Below are 21,823 nucleotides of genomic sequence, written 5' to 3' on the forward strand. Positions count from 1 at the left end.
TTCTAAAGAATAATATGGGGGATGCAAATGTATACAGTTTTATTTTACATCTTGTATTCTTTGTTCATGCTACAATTTTCACAAGAACCAAAAACCTCCAGTGCTGACAGCACTTTGATTAGTGTAATTTAGTGAAACTATAGTAACATTAATATACCATTAAGTCAGCTTGAATGAAAGTGTATCACATTTCTCGACATAAATATTAAATAAAAACTATAAAATAACAATGAAGCTCCAGCCGGCACATATTTAGTCCTCTCTAACACAATAGCACTTGGTTTCAATAAAGAGATTTCTTTCCTTCTAAGCATCTTCAATAACTTCAAATGAATTGTACTCGAACGAGTCTAAAGTTCTTTCATTTTTAAAGTCACATTTATCAATTCTAGATTTTTTACTTCCAGTCTTAGACAGCCATTCCTTCCTATCAAGAAAATTAAAGCAGATCATTAGTATAAATAAAATAACATTGTTTATTTTTCCAGTGAGATTCAGAATTTATGCATCATTGTCCAGTGAATCCAGTCTTGCGCACACTTCTCATGTTATTTCATGTTATTTTTAGGATTCATGCATGATAACTAATCTTCTTGTGTTGAAATAGCCGAAGTTATAATTGACCATTTCAGCTGAGAAATACATTCAATGAAAAATACTTGCTTTTCTTTATTATATTATACAAAATGACATCAGCAATTATTTTGTAGTCATATAAAAATCTGCAAGCATTTTTCAAATACGTAAATTCTATAATCAGTCTTTGAAATTTGAATTTCACAACTTTGATTTGCATTACTCAATATTCATTATTCAATGGTAGAGGGTAACATGTAAATGCCTGGAAATAGTTTCTAAAGAGGTTTATAGCCAAGCCAAAGTGTTAAAAATTTCTTTATTTGTAGTGAATAATGGCCAATGCAGAAAAAAAAATAATGCAATGTGACCTGTCCATCAAGTTTTTGTCTGAAAATGCACTATTATATGGAGATTCCACATTTTTAAGACTGAAAGCACCCCTATGTTTCAAGGGCAAACAGAAAATTCTTTTTGAGTGGATAAATCAACTTTGGTTATACATGGAATAGTTTCTTGGGTTACATTTAGTAATAGTTTCTGATGCTTTGATGTTGACAACGAGAAGTTTTTTCCATTCAGACACAAATATTCCTTCAATTTATCTACAGTATCAGTGATGGGGCCAATTAAAATGACCAAATAGATCAGACCTCACGTTTCTAATTCAATAGATTTCCTCAGCAGAACTAGTAACCTTGGGCTAATTAAGTTACTTAAGGACTATATGCACTAAGATAGTAATTACAATTAACTAGAAGCTTCAAAGACATGGAAAATTTGAAATCATGAGGTATTATTTGATTTCCATGAAGCAAAAAGTAAGTCATTTTAAGAAATTAAGAGGCCCCTAAACATACATCATTCATGCATCCAACTGAATCACACTTAGTATAGGACATATAGGTCAACAACCCTATCAAGTTCAGCACCTGTGGTTTCTGAGAAGTTATCTTAAAAAATTCGCCAATCAGAAGCTTTCCATCCTCTGGCTGCCATCTTGCTTAATCGAGAAGAACCAAAATTAATTAAGTTATTTCTGCCAAGTTTGTTTCAGTTGGCATAGTTATAGCAGCTATAGAGATATAGTCCAAAACCTAGGGTTTGTTTCAACGCTAACTTCATTAGCTGCAGCCACATAATAAGCCTTACAAAAACTGAATTGTTTGTAGAGGGCATTGAGGTCAACAACCCTATCAAGTTTCATAACATTGGCAACTGTGGGTGTTGAACTTTGAAAATTGGCCATTTAGAAGCTTAGATAGCTTCTGGCAGCCATCTTTAATCAAACAGAAAAAGTGGATTATTTATAGAGGCTTTTCCATACATCATTTATGCAAAGATTTGTTAAAATTGGTAAAGTATTCATGTAGTTGATAAATGTGAAAATTTTATGGGTGATGGATGCACAGCAATGTCATTATTGCTCCAGGCGAGCTAAAGGAATAACTTACATGATTTTAATCTTACTTTCAGGCCCTTGGCAAGACCCTTCCACTGTTCCCCTATGTGTATTTCTGACCCATCCAACAAGACCATGTGAAGAGGCTGTTTTCTTAGTATTCTGAAATCAAATATTCATTACTTATAGAAACAGTAGCAGAATTATTTTTTCCGAACTAATTCTATGTTGAGGCAATGTTTTAAAAAGTGTAAATTAGTTTTCATTTTTAAAAAGTCTTCATAAATACAAACTGGAGGCTCAATTTGGTCTACATTTTATTTTGTACAGTGAAATGAAACAATCGACTTAAAATTGAATGGATATTAGATTAGTCTTTAATAAGTTGAAGTCTGAATTTATTGATTGTTAAATTTCAGTTGGTATATTTCAAACTTTGACAGATAATGATAAATTTCACAATCTATAATAAATAAATGTACAGTGAGCGATATTTAACTACAATCCAAATGAATGTTTGAGTATAAAGCCTGGATAGTGCCAATACTACTAACTGATCATGGTCCAACATGTGTGATCATATCAAGCTGTAACCTGCAGAGCATTAATTTGAAAAAGGAGTTTATGTTTTTAAATCATTACATTGTTGAGAGTAAATTTTGTACAAGATGTATTATATTCCTATTCTGTCTTCTGCTTCCAGATCATTTTGATCTCCTTTTACTGATGGTATTTATAGGTAAATGGAACAAAAGTCACAGGAAGAAAAAGTCACCAAAAATTAATTGATGTGCTACAATTCTTGAAATCATAAATAATCCTCAAAAACAACCTATAGGCTTTATATCCTAGTAGGTATGGTTCCATGCACATATCAATTGTAGCCATGTTGTCTCATAATTATTTTCATTGTAGTGTGTAATGATAATTCATTAGTTCAAGTTCTAAAACAAACAAATTTCACAATGCAGAACAAGCCCTGGGTATAATCACCTTTTTTAGCTCACCTGGCCAAAGGCCATGTGAGCTTTTGCCATCACTTGGCGTCCGTCGTCCGTCCGTAAACTTTTACATTTCAATCTTCTTCTCTGAAACCACAGGGCCAAATAAAACCAAACTTGACACAAATGTTCACTGGTATGAGGGGATGAAAGTTTGTGATTTTGGTGCCGATCGGAAATTCAAGATGGCCGCCACCGAGGATCTTAGTTTAACATTGGACCCTATGGGAGAAACATGTAAAAATCTTCTTCTCGGAAACCACTTGACCAAATTAAACAAAACTTGACACTATTAAATGTTCACTGATATGAGGGGATGAAAGTTTGTGATTTTGGTGGCGATCAGAAATTCAAGATGGCTGCCACCGAGGATCTTAGTTTAACATTGGACCCTATGGGAAAAACATGTAAAAATCTTCTTCTCGGAAACCGCTTGACCAAATTAAACAAAACTTGACACAAATGTTCACTTTTATGAAGGGATGTAAGTTTGTGATTTTGGGGCCAATCGGAAATTCAAAATGGCCGCCACCGAGGATCTTACTTTAACATTGGACCCTATGAGAAAAACATGTAAAAATCTTTTTCTCGGAAACCGCTTGACCAAATGAAACAAAACTAGACAAATGATCGTTGGCATGAGGAGATGAAAGCTTGTGATTCTTTTGCCATTTCAAAATGGCTGCCACTGTGGATCTTAACTTAACATTGGAGCCTATCGGAAAAACATGTCTGAAACCACTGGGCCAAATGAAACCAAACTTGACAACAAACAATTGTTTACTAAGGGTAAAAAAAAAGCAATAGCCCCCCCCCCCCCCCCACACACACACAAATAAAAATTTAATGGTAGTTGCCTTATAGAAATATGTAGTGAAAGTATGTCCTTAGTAGTATTATGTAGGTACAATAATTTGACAGGTTTTATATGCTGACTGGGCATTTATTGCAGTTCATAAAATTAAATGAATGTTCATAGTACTGAACTATATTGGTGGAAAACTCTAACCATACTTGTAGACAAGTTGAATTTACATCTTATGTTTTACTTTTTTGTCCAAAGTATACTTGATTAAATGTTAAGACTGTACTTGCTATTGCTGGTCATGTACCAATAAACATTGATTTATTATAGGCATCAGAGGGTCTTAACTGGGAACTATAAAAACTAGCTTCCCTGTAGATTTGATTCAATGTTTGTTGGTCTCAATGGGATGGCTGTATTCTCATACACATGCTTCAATGTAAGTTATCATTTGTTTAGAAAGTTCGTTGACAAAATCATAGTTTTCAGAAAGTTATAGGATGGTGCTCCGAGATTGGAGGACCATACAAAAAGCTATGTTAGATTAAAAAAAAATATTTGCTATGTCTATCATTTATACTATTAATTTATTTAATAAGATTAGTTTTTTAGCAAAGTAATCATGTTGGAGGCTAAGAAACGCTGTGTTTTGCAGAAATTTCATGGATTCCGCAAAACAATGGCAATTTCTGCATTTTTAAAGGCCTGGTTCCGGATTTTAGTATGTTGGGGTTGCAAACTATGCATTATGTCCCCTTTCCAACCTGTCCCATGCAATAATTCCTGTTTACCAATGCTTTAAATTGCAAGAAAATCTTCATCTAAGGAAAATTCCTTGTAAATTTACACAAAATTATATGAAATATTTAGCAAGTAATTAAACCAGGTGAGCGATACAGGCTCACGTGAGCCTCTGGTTCTAGTAGCTTCCCCCTTTTAAATACATGTAATATGTGAATCAAGAAACTACATGTAAATGGCTTCCATGCTAATTGAAAAAAGTTTATTTTAAAACTTTTGTTTTCATATTTCATTTTTAATGAATTTATTACTTCTCAGACATCAATATACAAAATAAGATATAAAATTATTTATTTTCAGTATTACATGTGAATAATGAAATACAATTTTAATCATTTACAGTTGATTTTTTCTGTAAAACTTTACATATATATAAACTGTGACTTTATATCCTGACACTTTTTATCTTGGACTTTTCGTCTTTGACTTTTTTTCCTACAATCAATTATACTAAGTACCTATGCTAATTACAAGTCACCAATCCAGCAAGTCTTAATTAAAACAGTTATCTGTGCATAAAGAACTAGACAATATCCCTAATACCCCCTCAGCAAGTTGAACACTGTACACTTGAGGACCAATGTTGACACAAGATTCATATTGTACACAATATTTATAGGGGATAAATGAGCACTTTTGACACATTTTTGCTGCCATTTCTAAAACACCAAACTTCAAACTGCATTCAGTACAGAAAATAACTGCAAATTTAGTTTAAACATAAATTTAAGCATAAATTCCAGGCAATATGCACGTCCCATTATGGTAATCTAATACATGTACTCCATTGAGTTTCATTACAATCCTGCTAGTTGATAGGGAGGAGTTTGGGACAACGTATGATACCAAGTTTTGCAAGTTCAACAGTCTTCATTTCTAAAATCTTTGTCCAAACATAATTCCTGACAATATGTACATCTCCATGTGGCTGTATTACATCCCATAAAGTTTCATAACAATGCTGCAAGCTGCTAAGAAAATAGTTTGGACAGACTGGCAAACGGACAAACAGATGGATAGACAGGGTGAAATTTATATACTCCGAAAATTCATTTGCGTGGGTATAATTACTGCCAATAGTATAGTAATTTCAGGGAATCAAATTGAACTTGCCTTGATTGAATAACCATTACTTCACAATTATCGGGGACTTACATTCAATCAAAACTTGTCAATGTCATTGTCAGTTGTCATCAAGTGATTTACATCAAGGGAAGAAATTAACAACATGCATATTACTCGCATTTACTACCAGGCTGAAAATTATTATAAAAAATTGCTTACCTTCCTGAAAAATACACCTGAAAAACAATGAAACACATGGAATCAACTTCTAAACAACTCACTGTAAAGTATAAAGGTAAAATTTTCAAGTAAAAAAATAGAGGATCCCAGGAGCCTGAATCGGTCACCAGGTTAAATCTTGCCTTCCATGGGCAATTAATTTAACAAGAAGTTGTACAACAATTGTGACTCAAGATGACTTTGGTAAGACTTATCATAAGGATCACTTCACCTTTCAAGGGCAACAACTCTTACAAGGATGTCATCTGACAACTTTTATCCCTGGAGACTTTTGTAGGCCTTATGATTAGGTTTATTGCTGCAATTGAAAGAATTTGGCTAAACCTTACGGTTTTGGAGATAATATGCGAAAAACTACTGTCTGACCCTTATGTTCTACTTTTAGTAACTATATTTTTATATTTTTCTACGGATCAAAAATCCCTATGTCAGTTTTATGCAGGATATCCAAAGGAACATTCATACCAAGTTTGGTTCCAATTGATCAAGAAGTGTCAGAGGAGAAGATTTTTGAAAAAAAATAACATTAAAAATAGCAAAAAAAAAACCCTTTGAAAAAGGGCAATAACTGCAACATGGCTTAATGGATTTAAAATGAAAATTTGACTGATAGATCTCATCATGCAGAACACTTTCATCCATGTCAGAATTTGGCTAAACCTAACGTTTTGGAGAAATATGCAAAAAACTATTGTCTGACACCTATGTTCTATTTCTGGAAACGGTGGTCACGTTTTTCAACAGATCAAAAATCCAAAATCAGTTCTATGTAGGATACCTGAAGAAACATTCATACCAAGTTTGGTTCCTACTGGTCAAGTTGTGTCGAGGAGAAGAGTTTTGAAAAATTGTTAACAATAACAACAACGATGGATGCCAAGTGATGGCAATAGCTCACATGGCCTTTGGCCAGGTGAGCTAAAAAAGAGCTTCACTGAGCACATATTGATAATACTGCAGTATGTTAAACTCTGTTCACTTGAGGCAAATGTGGACACAATATTAGCTTTTGACACACTATAGCATAGGGACTTGCAGTTCTTTATGGACACAACAACTGGTTTGGACACAATATTGAATAAAATTGAAATTCAATTAAAGTTGAAAGACATTCTGCTTAAGATCTTTGCCTAAAATCCCTATAAAAGATATCTGAAATTTGATTTATTAAAACAATCATAAGGAATCAAATAACAATTTTTTTTCGAGATCAGACCCAATATGTAAAGGTGATTTTTCAAGGCTTGGTTCCCTTCGACCCCCTAATAACACAAAAACTGTAAGAAATATCTAAAATCTGATTAAAATCACAAGCAGGGAAAAAAAAATCAAAATTGGACCAAAAATGAAAAAAAAAAGTTATTTGAAATCTGATTGACAAATGGAAAGCAGACATTTTTACAAGGAATCTACAGCAATAATTTGTTTTTTTTTCAAAATCCAACAAAAAATAAAGCAGTTGAATGTTTTGGAAGTGTCCCCTTTGACCCTTCATAACTCAAAAAGCCTAAGAGATATCTGAAATCAGTTTGAAAACACAGGCAGGGATTTTCATTACAAATGTAATAATTCTGATGACAAGAGGCTCTCAAAGAGCCTGAATCACTCACCTGGCAAACAATGCCCTATTAACTAAGTAAATAAAGGTATCTGACTATCATGCTGTGTTACCAAGTTTGACAAAAACTGCTGAAAGAGTAATCAAGGGAACCAAGGTTCTAGCAGAAATCAAAAGAATGTAATTGAGGGACAAAGACTAGACAAGGAAAACAGACAATCACAACAATGATTGATTGATTGATTGTTGGGGTTTAACGTCCGAGCAGCAATATTTCAGCTATATTCAGACAATGAACATGAAATGGATGATATAATGAACATGAAATGATGATATATTGACAAAAAAAAAAGGGATGGACACAAGGTCAAGGATAATAGGGTCGAAAAATTTTGATTGCCACTAGTGACTAGAGAGAGAGAGGGATGGGTAAGGTCGGGCAATTTATCCTCCTGTGGCGGAGCGCATAAGTTCCTACTCCTATCGAATACCACTGCAGGGTTCTTTAACGTGCAAGGAATGTGGCATCTTTCCCAACACGGTGCACCACTATGGTTTGCGGTCAGGTTTTCCGTATTATAGCCTGACAACCCCAGCATGAAACACGCCAGGGGTACCCCATTCCACCACCTGGGGCACAGAACCCAGTTGCTCTGTGGGCTATATTATTTTTATAATACCTTGTACTTTACCGAACACTTCAAAATCTACAGATATCAAACGAGTTACTGTTTTAACACGGCTGCCGGTGGCCATTTGTTTACATCGAGACAGACTTAGAGTTGTTACGGCCTCTATGATTGGTGTTAATCAGAAAATGTTCGACTGGTCCTCTTTTTCAGTCTTGCATTACCAGTTTCCCTCTTTTTTTAATAGAACATCCATCGAATGTGTGCAAAATCTGGCAAAATCCTATATATCAACATTTGTTACCCCAATAATAGGTATGGTAACATTTGCAACCAGTTACATGATTACGCTTCACATTTTCTTGCATAAACCTGTTTTCCCCAGAAATTTGATTATTGGTTGCAAATATATATGAGTGTTAAAACTCATGTGTCAGGTATACAGTATAACATTGGTTATAAGTACAACAATGGTAACATCTTATCATTATTTTGATAATATGATGAAGGTGAAACCTTTTAACGCTCCCGAAGAAACATTAATGAAAAGCAACTGATCATTTTTGTCAGCTCTGATTAGATATTTTATACTTATAACCTTCAAGTATGGCAAATTTTGTAATGATATGTATTTGTCCTAAAGCATGATACTGATTGTCGTGGTCTGATATGTCTATTGGGCGAAATGTCCGGCATTCATAAGGAATTATTGGTTGTCATGGTCCGAAATTTCAAAGATTTCTTTTGTTGCATTTAGTTTCGCTTAATTTTGTTCCAATTTTGTATAGTTAAATTATGTTTTTATAACGATTTGATTCATTTTATCGAATTGATTCATTTCGATTCTTTCTTTTATCGATTATTTTTGTTTCGTTTTGGTTCATTTTCGTTTTGCAATTTTTATTACCCGAGAATTCTGGGTAATATTGATTACGTAATTTTTGTAAACATCTGGACGCCATACAGCAGACTATTATGCCAACCCTATCTTGGAAAATCTATGATTCGATTTGTATTTAATTATCAAAACTAGCAAATATTTTCCGAGACTGGTTTGGCTCTCAATCAAACATTTACAAGTATACGCAAATGAAGCTGCCATTATGCTGTTTTTCAGCTCCTGAAAATGCAGGTACCAACTGGATATTGATGCTTTTTTCTTGCCATAAGTATACAGAACCAAGTTAATAATACAACCATATTACCTTTGTGATTTTCTTCATGGTACATTTTCTGACATGTTTTGAACAATTGTACGCCATTCATGGCCAATCTGTAAGCTGGAAGCCCGGGTAATATTTTCATTCCACATTACCACAAGTTTCTCTCAAATGTAAGGCCGGGTCACCTGTGATATCTTTTGTCTTATTGACTGAGTGAATATGACGTTATTTTATTTACTTTTACACGTTCTAATATTCAAATTTAAAGAAAAATACGTTTAATTTTTTTCAAATTACTGATATTAGCAAGCGCTGTGAAGCGATGTAAGCTCTACAGTTATGTCATGTACTTTCTAAATTTCCCTTAAGGTTCCCCAATATACTGACGAAAAAAGTCATGTCCCGGAACTGGCAGAAGTAACAAAAAGTGACTGTCCTTACGGACAAATAAATCAAACAAATAAAAAAATACAGCTTAAGAATACGTTTCAGTAAAAATAAATTCATCTTTTTGATAGTTTTCAAGTCTTTTTCTATTTTTTTTTTACTTATTTAAAGAAGTGAATGTTATGTTTATAAAAACTTTGGGTAACACGTGGATGTGAACGTATGTGTATCTCCGCTGTTTCACCGTTGTTGTTGTCAAGAACCTAACCCGCCTTGGAAAAAAATATATTTCCGATTGTATTATCAAAATCGAAGCATAGCTTTTCTAAGATAGGAAAGGCAATCATTTTCTTGTTTGGAATTTGCAGCTGTCGTCTGCATTTTGTTTACGTCACATGATATGTGTGAAGTATTCCCACCGTCCGTGGAGAACTGTGATATTTCCCGCATCTGTACAGATTGATCTGACAGGCCAAAACTGAAATGGATTTTGCTAGAGATGCCCTTAAAGGATAAAAAATGTACAGTATTGCGAAGTTGGAATTTTTGGAAGTTATTCATTTATTAAAAAAAAAACTCCCCCATTAATAAACAAGACAGATTTTCAAATAGAAATATTGATTTTGCTTGCTGCTTAAGTATAAATACAAATATTGCACTTGCGAAGCAAAAATTTTCACCCAGGTTGACCCCCCCATCCATGTATTGTCCATTATTATTTTTATGAGTCTCGCACTGATGGTACACGTATGGTAAAGCTTACGGTGCTCGCTGATTTAGGCAATGCCTACCCCATTTTATATTAGATATAAATGCACAATTGTAAAGTCAATTCAAATAGTCTATTCTTTGTTTTTCATTTTATTTCATAAGCGGCAATTTACTCATATATTGTACATATAATTTCTTCTCAGTGTGTACCCACTACGCACCACAAAGAAATCAATACAGAATGAAATTGGACAACCATAATTTAATTTCTTCATCAAAACCTCACCTCACACCAAGAGACATAGCATACATATTAAACAGTAGCTCCATAGAAGTACTTACATGAGTGAATGTTGGAATCGAAGGTCAATTTAATTTAATAGAAATTATATTAATATGTAACGTTAAAACTATAGATTAACTATCAGATTTACACCACTGTCTCACCATGGTCATAAATTTAGTTTATATGTAATGTATATTACATTATTCTGTTTTTGTTCATGCCATAACCATTTGCTGTAAATGTGTTTGTGCAAATAAAATTGTCTATTGTCCATCCGTCGCTGGTGACCTGAGTCCATATTTTTAGCGATCCTATTGTCGCTTATGATATTGACCAGGAAACCAGATTAGACCGATCTGTTTCTGTGTTCATACATGTTCTATTTTTAGTAATGGCGGCCATGTTTTTCAATGGATCAAAAATCCCCCCAAAGTTACCAATTAAGCAAATGCCAAATCATCATATACACAGCCAAAGTGGACAAAAAGCCCTATTTTTTTGTATTAAAAAATGATTTTCTAATATTAAAAGTACAAATTTCTAATATCAAAGAAATTTTGATATAAAAAAAAACAAAAAAATACGATTTTATATTAGAAATTGACTTTTTAATATAAGAAAATGAATGTTTAATATTAAAAAATCAATTTCAAATATTAAAAAATCAAATTCTAATATTAGAAAACTATTTTTTAATATAAAAAATTCTATTTTTAATATTCCCTACTTGCGGAGCTCGGGATACAGCCATATTTTATCCTGTTTTTGCAGAGTTACCTCCCGTAAGAGCAGGTATAATTTCAAAGTCTATCTAATCGTATCCTGTTTCCCGGGACTATGTTCCAGGTATTAGCTACTTGCAATACACTCTCACGTAATATTAAAATATCAATTTCTAATATTAAAAAATCATTTTTAATATTAAAAAATATGACTTTTTGTCCACTTTGGCTTGCCATACATACAAGAAATAGAAGTGACTTCACTTACATTTACAGACTTCACTTACATTTACAGGGACAACTGATACACCTTTGTCTGCTTGCTTCATAGCTAGACCTTAATGTATACATAAATGACACACAAGGTTTGAAATTGAAACTTTATGACAAAAATGAGGATTTTGACTTTCCAATGGAAAGCTTCCTCTTTCTTAGTTCTAATATACCAACATCTCCTGGTAGGGTTTTGCTTTTGTTGTTACTATCACTAGAGAAGTTTAACTATAAGTTGTGAAGTTTTTAATTCACAGATTAAACAAGATGCAGTGTATCCTCAGCTAGATTTCACTCTTGCAATGCTTTGGATGCTGTTTGCAGAGCAGGACAGGTTTATATAAATCCTTCCTGAGTAGCTATGTTAATCCTGTCTAGCTCGCATGGCCTTTTTGTCATCACTTGGGGTCTGTGGTCATCATCTGTCATTAACTTTTCTTTTAAAATCTTCTCCTCTGAAATCATTCAATCAATAGATCATTACCAAACTTGGTCAGCCGCATCCTTAGGGTATTAACTTTTAAAAATTGTTTTGATTATTTAGATCAAGCATGAAACATGGGCACCATTGCTATTTTTGGACCACAGGGGTGAGGTCACCAATTTCCACAAATTTCTCTAAGACTGAAAAAGATATTTGACAATAAATATGTCTTTTCTTCTTCAGTTTGAAGAGCTCTACTTTAGTTTTGATCAATTCAAAGTTGTCAGACATCTCCTTTTTAGAGTTATTGACCTTGAAAAGCAAAAAGAGTTTTTACAGTTTTCAGCCATTATTTTGAAAACTATAATAGATAGAAAAAAAGATTTAAATGGATGAACTGATTCTTATGACAAGTCTTACTAAAGTCTCCATCAAGTTAAAATTTTTAGACCACTCCTAGTTCGAGTTATTGCCCTTGACAGGGGAAAAATGACAGTTTTTGCAGTTTTCAGTCAATATCTTGGAAACAATAATAGATAGGAAAAAACTTTCATTGATAAGAAAATCCTTATGATAAGGCCTATTAATGTCTTCATTGTTTTAAAGGTGATGGATGAATCTTTGTTAGAGTTATTGCCCTTGAAATGTGAAAACTGACGTTTTTTGTAGTTTTCACCCCTCTATCTAGAAAACTTTAATAAATAGAAAAAAACTTGATGAAATGATCCTAATGATAAGGCCTACAAAAGTCTTTTGGGTTGAATTTGTTGGACAGATCTCACTAACCACTTCTAACGTTTCCATTACTTTACATGTTAAAAAAGTAATTTTCAAAGTTTCACTGTGAATTCCCAGGACAAATGTCATCTTAAAGTTGCATACCATTGCGAAGCATGGAAAATAAGGCTTCCAAAATCATTATGCTAATGGTACGATAATTGTGGAAATTCTTCACAGAATTTACTTAATAAATAATACTGAAAATCCACATTTTTTCCTTTCCTGCTAACTGACAGCATGGAGGCAAATTACTCACACATGTAAACAATATTCATACACTTTTGTAGTTAATTACATATATATGATTTTACGTACACATTCTCAGCTTTATTTTGACTACTTTAATCATAATACACACAAATAATGCATTTACAATGCATATGTCTAGGTTAAGTGTGTTTTGGTACTACATAGGGGGAGTGGCCATTTGACCCGGAAGTGGTTAGTGAGACCACAACTCATTTGCTAGAGTTATTGCCCTTGAAAGGTGAAAACTGACTTTTTTTGCCAGAATATCTTGAAAACTATGGTAGTTAAAAAAAAACCTGATAATTGATGAAATAATTCTCATCAAAGTTGTAGGACACTCCTTGTTAATTGCCCTTGAAGGGCAAAAATGGAATCAGGTGAGCGATTCAGGCTCCTTGGAGCCTCTTGTTTTTCGTTGGAGTTTATATTGCAAGTGCTTTAGTTTTTATACCCATCACACCAAGTGGTGAGATATAATATGATACCCTAAAACTATCCTAGTTAAGTGTCCAGCCCCTGATAACTTATGATATCAAAGGATCTTTTCCAAACTTAGTACAATTATTTAGTACCTTAAGATATACAGTTCAATGATGAATTTCAGTTTGACTCCGTTTTTTATTCAAACTAAGAATATACCCATGGAAATATGTGTCACATATATAGTTAGCTTTAGCACTACATACCAATAAATTTCAAATAGTTCCTTCTTGCAACACATTGTTGAAATACACTTTATGTATGTGTTACATGTATGTAAGTTGAAATAAGAAATATCTTTAAGTAGCAGTCCACCTAAGAATCATGCAGTGGTCATTTATCAATGTCAGATATTTGAGCCAAATTGACTTGCAATCTGTTGGATATAATGGAAAAACAATAAATAAAATAAAAAAAAAGAAAAATATGGTGAAGTAGATTCCAAATCGCAAAATACTGCCCTTTGCTACAGTAGATTTGGATGATTTTAGAAACATAGGTGCATATTAGATTAACTTAAACACAATATTGACACAGTGTCATAATGGACAATAGCCATAGCTTAATTTATTTCTGTAAAAATTGGAAAATATGTGGTTTTCATATTTAAAAAAAAAGAAGAACTTATTTTCAGGATGAAATGGTATATGAAAATTGAAGTAAGGTTGTAGTTACAATAACATAATCCTGTGCCATGTTAGGGTTAAGATTCTTTCCCATTACTTGCAATGGAATAGGCCACCATATATTTTTGGTGCTCGTTATGGAAGATTATTTAGACTATGCAATTAATATAATAAAAGGACAGTCACAATTTGGTGGAAACTGTCAATACATTACATTGTCATGGAGTACAGTGTATACTGGGAGGTCATATTTTGCACTTTAGTTTGCAATGAAAATTTTTTTAATCAAAAGGTGTTCCAACCCCCATGCAAACTCCATTGACCTGGAATTACAAATGTATCCTATTTCATTACAGTCATTTTATTTAATTTCTTCATAAGACAACATGCTGTCTTCTCCAAGAAATCTTTTACCTGTAAACTATGATCATAGGCGGATCCAGGGTCCCCAGTGTGCTCATTCCCCTTAGGTCAGAAAAATTTAGTTGATTATATAGAAAATCACTGAGCCATGATAGAGCAGGACCCCTTCTTAGGCCAATCAGGGGGCCCCTCTTTTGAGAATATGTGGATCGGCTTCTGACAATTTTACATGACGGGGAGTAATGTATATTGGGACTGGAATTAAGTCTCATTACGGTACAGTATGATATTGTGTTGAAGAGTGTATATTTGGCTAGTAGTACTGTGTTTCATTACATTTCTTGATTTTAGTAAAGCATGAATTATGATATATATATATATTTTGAAGAACTGTATATCAAATCCCTAACCTGTTAACCATGTTTTTTTCTTGCTGACCGGACGTAACATGATTATCAGAGGTATATTTTTGTTATGGATCAACCAATGTAACATTTTTCTTACATTGAAGCTAGGATAGGAAACGATAACATGTCTTTTTTCAAGATATGTATTCCATGGACACTTTTTTAACTCCCAAGGTGCTTCTGAACTTTTTTAGTAGGACCCTTACAAAGCAGAACAAGATGAATTGGAGTATTCTGGACCTTATTAATTTGTCTAATTGCTTATTATTTCAAACAAAAATCCATGTAAAAGGTTAAAAGTTTAAGTGTACCCTAAGTATATATACCATTATATAAGTTTGATTTAGAGCTATCTTTGGTTTATTAGATGAACAAAAAAAGTCAACATAAAACTGGACTACTAATGATGTTATAACTTATACTTAGGCCACACCAATTTTATTTCTTGTTTGACGAACCTGCATGTAATTTTTTCGGCCCAAAAAAAAAAAAAAAAAAAAGAATTAAATGTTCCAGCTTACCACATCCGGAAAAGAAATCTTGTCCATTTCTTGCGTTGGTTTTTTTCTATTATGATTGAAAAAAATATAATTCATGATCACCAGATTGTTTGATTCAGCAAGAAATCATGGTCCTTTAAACTGGTTTTAGTACTAACACTAATTTTAATCAAACTCAAGGATGTTTGTTGACTGTGAAGATGCCGATTTTTGTAGTGAAAATTAAGGACTCTCAAATTGGAAAAGTATTCCTTCAACGGCAATATCGTTTGCCAGTAGAAGTTTTGTAGATTTATTTCGATTTTGTGTTCACACAATACAGCTTTGTCTGTCCTCTGATGATAAAGAGGAATGCTTAAAACTATAAAAGAAAGCCCCTCATCGCAGTCGAGTTCTTGGTGTAAGCCTATACCTAAGAAAGTAGACATTTTATCAATGTGTATATCAATGATGCTAAACGTATGTTGTAGTGTTCCACTGACTAATAAAATAATTTGGATTGATTTGACGTTTTTAAATCACTGTGGATTTTCATTTAGGTCCATTTCTTTTAGCAGACCTGGTATCACCATGGTGTAACAATGATATGTCTTCAATTGAGGCTTTGAGAGGTGTTCCACAATTAAATAACTTCCAAGTCACTTTGACCTACATTCAATGACTTTTAAAAGTTTTGTTACATTCTTTGTTTGGATCCAATATCAGAAAGAGTAGAAGTCGAGGGACAAAGCACAAAAACTGAGAATACCAAAACAAAAGAGACATGGCAAGGACATCAATAAATGAAAGTCGTTATGTTTTGTTGTCACATTTTTATTTTTTTTTTGTGAACTGAAATAAAATGCCTCAGAAAAATGATATTTAACTTAAAAGTAATCAAATTTAAATGGTAAAAGGAAGATTCATACAATCTTTTTTCATAAAAAACTCTTATAGCCTACAATTTTATGTTTTGCAAAAAAAAAAAAAAAAATAATAAATCACTCGCCTCTACTTCTTGAGTTTTGGCAAAATTATTTGTAAAGTAATAATTAAAAAAAAAAATTCTAAATGCTCACTAGCCCCAACTTTTAAGGTGGAAAAATTTGTGGAACAAGAAATTAAATTGGTGTGGCCTTATGACTTTTTTGTGAGAAGATTTCAAATTGAAAGTCCACCTGATGTAAACCACATGTACTCATTGAAGATTCATATGACAGATATGGATGAGATTTATCTGTGGTCAATTTTTTTGTGAAAATCTGTTGACCCATGTTGGAGTTATTGCCCTTTTTGGACATTTTTTGCTGTTTTTGATGTTATTTTTTGCAAAAATCTTCTTCTCAAAAACTACTATACAGAATTCAATGAAGGTTGGTATTTTTATGTTTTAGGGTATCCTTGACAAAATGACATTTTGGATTTATGATCAGTTAAAAAACATGGCCACCTTTACCAGAAATAGAACATAGGGGTCATACAGTAATTTTTTGCATATATCTCCAAAACCATTAGGTTTGGCCAATATCTTTTAATTGCTGAAATATCCTTATTATAAGGCCTTCAAAAATCTCCAGGGATTAAAGTTGTCAGACAACTCCTTGTCAGGGTTATTGCCCTTGAGAGGTGAAAAATGACTTTTTTTTCATTTTCAGCCTATTTCTTGAAAACTATGATAGATAGAGTGAAACTTTGCTGAAATGATTCTTATTATATGGCCTACAAATGTCTCCAGGGATCAAAATTGTCACACAACTCCATATAAGAGTTATTGCCCTTGAAAGGCAAAAAATTACATTTTTTGCAGTTTTCAGTCAATATCTAGAAGATTATAATAGATAGAATGAAACTTTTGATTGATGAAATGATCCTCATGATAAGTCCTACCAAAGTCTTCATGGAGTCTAGACTGTCAGACAATTTCTTGCTAGAGTTTTTGCCCTTGAAAAGCAAAAATCTAACCAGATGAGCGATTCAGGCTCTTGGGAGCCTCTTTTTTATTGTTATGTCAATAGAAGATAGACAGAAAAACCCTCAAAAGAGACAAAGTAAGGGCTGAGCACTAAGTTTTCTTAATATATTCATTTTTGAAGTTTTATAATAATAATCACAATGTAGCAAATATTTTATCCCATTTTATTTTATATTTGTTAAGTCCTGATACAGCATTCATACAACTGTTTGGAAGAGAACATTATTAATCCAATAGCATTTGATACTTATGGCTACAATACAAGCTGTATATGTATTTCTCTAATTTTTAATTGATTTTCACACCTCCTGACTGATGTGGGAAAAATATTTCTCATCTCTAGAGATATTCAAGTTCTTGGATGCTGGTTGGTCGAATTACAAAGGAGCCATTGGTTGTTGTATGATTGTGTCACATTTTCTTTGAAATCTCATTGATCGAAAGCAAAGTTGTGACATTTCTTATTTTGTTCTCCCGTTAGGAACTTGTGAGGTCATAGACAGACGGTTGCTAGAATTTCTGCCATGACACACTTGTTGAATGACACCCATGTTTTCATTTTAAAAGATTAAAAGAAACAGAATCTACACTTTCAGCTTATTATGAAACGTCTTGCATCTGGAGAAATAAATTTTCATATTTTTAGTATCTTGGTAAGCCTTGCAAATTAATTTCTCTCGATGTGAGAAATTTCATAATCAACTTGCCATCGTTGCAGATTTTATACATCCCATGCTTATTTTATTTCAAGGTGTCATTGATGTTTTTTTCTTTTTCAGATATTGTTGCTTTTGGTAGTATTCTGTTACTCATCTAATTATAGCTCCAAAGTCTCCTGATAATGATTATAAAAAATCTGCATGTGTCTGCCCAGGATTGTCAAAGAACAGTTCCTACTGGTTTCTTATGTCCCTTTGGTGTAACCTGAAAGAATGAAGACATGAAGACAGACTATTAGGTAACACTGAGGATGAATTTATTCTAGTGTTATTATTGATTATAACTTTTTCTAATTCTCACTTAACCTTAAAAACAATTTGTTCCATTGTAACCAAACTTTACATGGATTGTAATTGGAGCAGATTGAAGATGGTGTGCAAATTTTAGGGAGAGTGTATGCCCTCCATACTCTTTCTTTGATCTATCTACAAGGTGACATTCAAGATGGTACCTAGTAACAGCTGAGCATCTCTGATGATGAGCAAGATTAACAAGAGACTCTCAGGAGCCTGAATGGCTCACCTACATTGTAGTCCATTGGCAATAAATTTAACAAGGAGTCATTTGACTACTTTGACCCATGAAGTCATTGGTAGCAGGGGCGGATTCAGGCGGGGGCGTGGCGGGTGTGCGCCCCTCTTAAAATCCTGGATCCGCCCCTGAGTAGGCTTTTTCATAAGAATCATTTCATCAATTGGAAGTTTTTATTTTCTATCTAGCAAAGTTTTTAAGATAGCAAAATCATTTTTCACTTTTCAAGTGCATTTACTTTAGGAGTTGTATAACAACTTTGTCCTATGAAGTCTTTAGTAGGTCTAATCATAAGAAGCCTCATTTTTCTGCCAGTTGAGGACAATAACTCTAACAAGGAGTCTTCGTACAACTTTGGTCCAATAGGGACCTTTGTAGGCCTTATTATAAGGATCATTTCATCAATTGAAAGTTATTTTCTATCATTTAATGTTGAAAGATATTGGTTGAAAATTGCAAAAAATGTCATTTTTCATCTGTCAAGGGCAAAAGCAAGTAGTTGTTCATCAACTTTGACCCAATATAGACATTAGCAGGCCTAATCATAAGGATCATTTACCAAGTTTGGTAATAGTTGACTGATTGGTTTCAGAGGAGAATATTTTGAAAGAAAAGTTAATAATAGACAACCAACTCCAACTTATGACAAAAGCTCACATGGCCTTTTAGGCAAGGTGAGCTAAAAATAGATCAATGGGGTTTTATGGATGTTTACCTGAAAGAGTTGTTGCCCATAGTAAATTAGAATGTAGGAGTTAAGTATAAATCAGAAGGAACGGTAAATTAGGTTGTAAAAATAAGAAATTTAATATATTAGTCTTGAGAAATTTATTAAAGTAGACTTAAGGAATTAAATGAATATGACTATAATTTTGTTAATTAGGCTTTAGAATGGTAAATTAGATGGTAGTGGTGTAGTAAATAAGGGCCCACCCCAAAAAAAGACACCCTATTGTAATCTGTCTGTCCATGCCTCTGTCAATGACAAGCTGTGTCTGAGCTGTAACTTTTTAGTCTTTGATATTTGGCATGATGGCAGATAATCTCAAGATGATGTATCACATCTAGGGTTGGTGACTTTTGACCTTAAAAGATTGACTTCAAGGTGAAATTATTTAATGTTCATTACAGATTCATGTCTAAACTAGAAGTAGAAAATTGAACAGTAGAAGTTGAGTAAATAAGACTGTAGGAGTGTAAGAGTCTAAATGAGTCTAAATTAGTGTAGGAGTTAAAAGTAAACTGGACTGTAGGAGTTGAATGTACATGTGTATTAGACTGTAGGAGTAATTGCCCTCTAATGATTTAGGCTGAAGAAAACAATAAATTCAACTGTAGGAAAGCAGCAAATAAGACTGCTGGATTATAGTAAATTAGATTGAAGGAGATTTGCCCTTGGAATTAAAAAGTTCAATAAACATAAAGAAAAATGTTCAATTTACTCCTTTGAATTACTTAAACGAATTCAAAAGCTGTGACTCCAGAGAGTTTCTTTCTATTACTGGAAAATTGTGATATTTTTTTTTAATCTATAAATCTAAGTAGACACGCACTGCAATTAATCCCTGGATATTAATTTGCTTTTAGTGAAATTTAGCAAAAATCAGTAATATTTTTTTTATTGATTAAATAATTCTTGTGACAATATTACAGTATGGTCAAGAGTCCAGCTTTAGAAAGCTATAAAGACCTGTTTTTGAGCAGGTGAGCGATTCAGGCTCTCTATAGCCTCTTGTTTAGTCATGCTTGCTGATAAACATTTGATATTTTGTACATTGCTTTATTAGCCCACCTGGCTGAAGGCCATGTGAGCTATTGCTATCACTTGGCATCCATTGACTTTAACAGTTTTTCAAAACTCTTCTTCTCTGACACTACTTGACCAATTGGAACCTAACTTGGTTTGAATACTCATTGGAATATCTTGTATAGAAAAGATGTGGGGATTTTTGATATGTCTAAAAACATGGCCGCCATTAATTAAAATAGAACATAGGGGTCAGACAGTAGTTTTTTGCATATATCTCCAAAACCGTTAGATCTAGCTAAATTTTAATGGGGTTTAAAGTGTTCAGCCAATGTTGTCAATAGTAGCCGGCAGCTGGTGAAATCAGCCTCCTATCGCTGAATTTTTTCTGGCTATGAAATTTCCGATCTAAAAACATTTTTAAACATCATTAAAGGGCAATTTTTTCGATGCTAGTAAAAACGGAATTTGAATCCGGATACAGATCAGTGTTTAATCAGTCATGTGTCTCAGACATTTTGTCCAGCATGGAAGGTGATAACCAGTGAGATCGAATGTTAATTGTCATGTTGTTTGTCATATTATTTTCTTTAATTTATTTTTTATCTGTAAGTGTTTTTACTAGTCATTTTGTGATTTGTTTGTTCAGTTAGTAAATATATTTTTGTATGGTAACTATATTCTTATTAGTTTTTACAAATTTTCTTTTTTTTGCATTATACTTGTGTTTTACCTTTGTATTACTTAACAATAAAGTATCCATCCAGTCAAAGTCTTACTACATAAATGCACAGAGTGTTGGACTAGTTGGAACCCCCCCCCCCAGGTTATCTTACACTTACAGAACGTGCTTAATGATCCATACTGATATGTGTAAAACTGTTCACCTTGCTTACATGTTACAAAGCCAACTAGCATTAAGCAGTGAGTGACTAAGGATCAAAAGGTACATATGCAACAAACATGCAAGATTAGATATTGTGACTGTGTAGATTAGACACAAAGTGTAATTCCAGAATTTGTTCCTGTAAGCACTAAAAATTATATTCTCCTTAGAAATTAAATAAAAATTCAATATTAATTTGTTCAAGTAATGCATTAGATAACAAATGAATAAGATTATTCATTGAATCTTGGTAGAGTGATTTTGTTTTACTTTGAACAGTACAATAGTAACATTATGTTTATAATTTGAAGGAGTAATCAAGGGAACCAGGGTTATAGCGGTAATCAAAAAGTAATCAAGGGAATCAAGGTTATAGCGGTAATCAAAGAGTAATCAAGGGAATCAAGGTTATTGTGCTAATCAAAGAATAATCAAGGGAACCAAGGTTATAGCAGTAATCAAGGGAACCAAGGTTATAGCGGTAATCAAGGGAACCAAGGTTACAGCGGTAATCAAAAGAATGTAATCCAGGGACAAAGA

General features: G+C 33.1%; 1 protein-coding gene and 1 long non-coding RNA gene across 5 annotated transcripts; one reads left to right on the top strand and one right to left on the bottom strand.

Moving 5' to 3' along the window:
- Nucleotides 1-22: 22 nt before the first annotated feature.
- On the bottom strand, nucleotides 23-8,435 carry LOC148623671 (acylphosphatase-2-like). Of its 4 annotated transcripts, none has more exons than XM_088565678.1 (4): nucleotides 8,141-8,435; nucleotides 5,870-5,886; nucleotides 2,047-2,140; nucleotides 23-427 (listed from the first exon to the last, which is right to left on the bottom strand). In XM_088565678.1, exons 1-4 carry the CDS (start codon nucleotides 8,202-8,204, stop codon nucleotides 351-353), a joined length of 252 nt encoding a protein of 83 aa, XP_088421804.1. In that variant the 5' UTR covers nucleotides 8,205-8,435; the 3' UTR covers nucleotides 23-350. The 4 variants fall into 4 exon arrangements, with proteins under 4 accessions (XP_088421804.1, XP_088421803.1, XP_088421802.1 ...); XM_088565677.1 differs by having other exon boundaries at nucleotides 8,129-8,350; XM_088565676.1 differs by having other exon boundaries at nucleotides 2,031-2,140; nucleotides 8,141-8,316.
- A 608-nt stretch (nucleotides 8,436-9,043) lies between these two features.
- On the top strand, nucleotides 9,044-21,169 carry LOC148623672 (uncharacterized). The gene is made up of 3 exons (XR_015919471.1): nucleotides 9,044-9,209; nucleotides 10,542-10,658; nucleotides 18,179-21,169. It is a non-coding gene; the product is annotated as an uncharacterized LOC148623672 (long non-coding RNA).
- Nucleotides 21,170-21,823: the final 654 nt, after the last annotated feature.

Source organism: Perna viridis, chromosome 2 (assembly GCF_037379345.1).
Source record: "Perna viridis isolate PV_CMFRI_1.1 ecotype Kerala chromosome 2, ASM3737934v1, whole genome shotgun sequence".
NCBI lineage: Eukaryota > Metazoa > Mollusca > Bivalvia > Mytilida > Mytilidae > Perna > Perna viridis.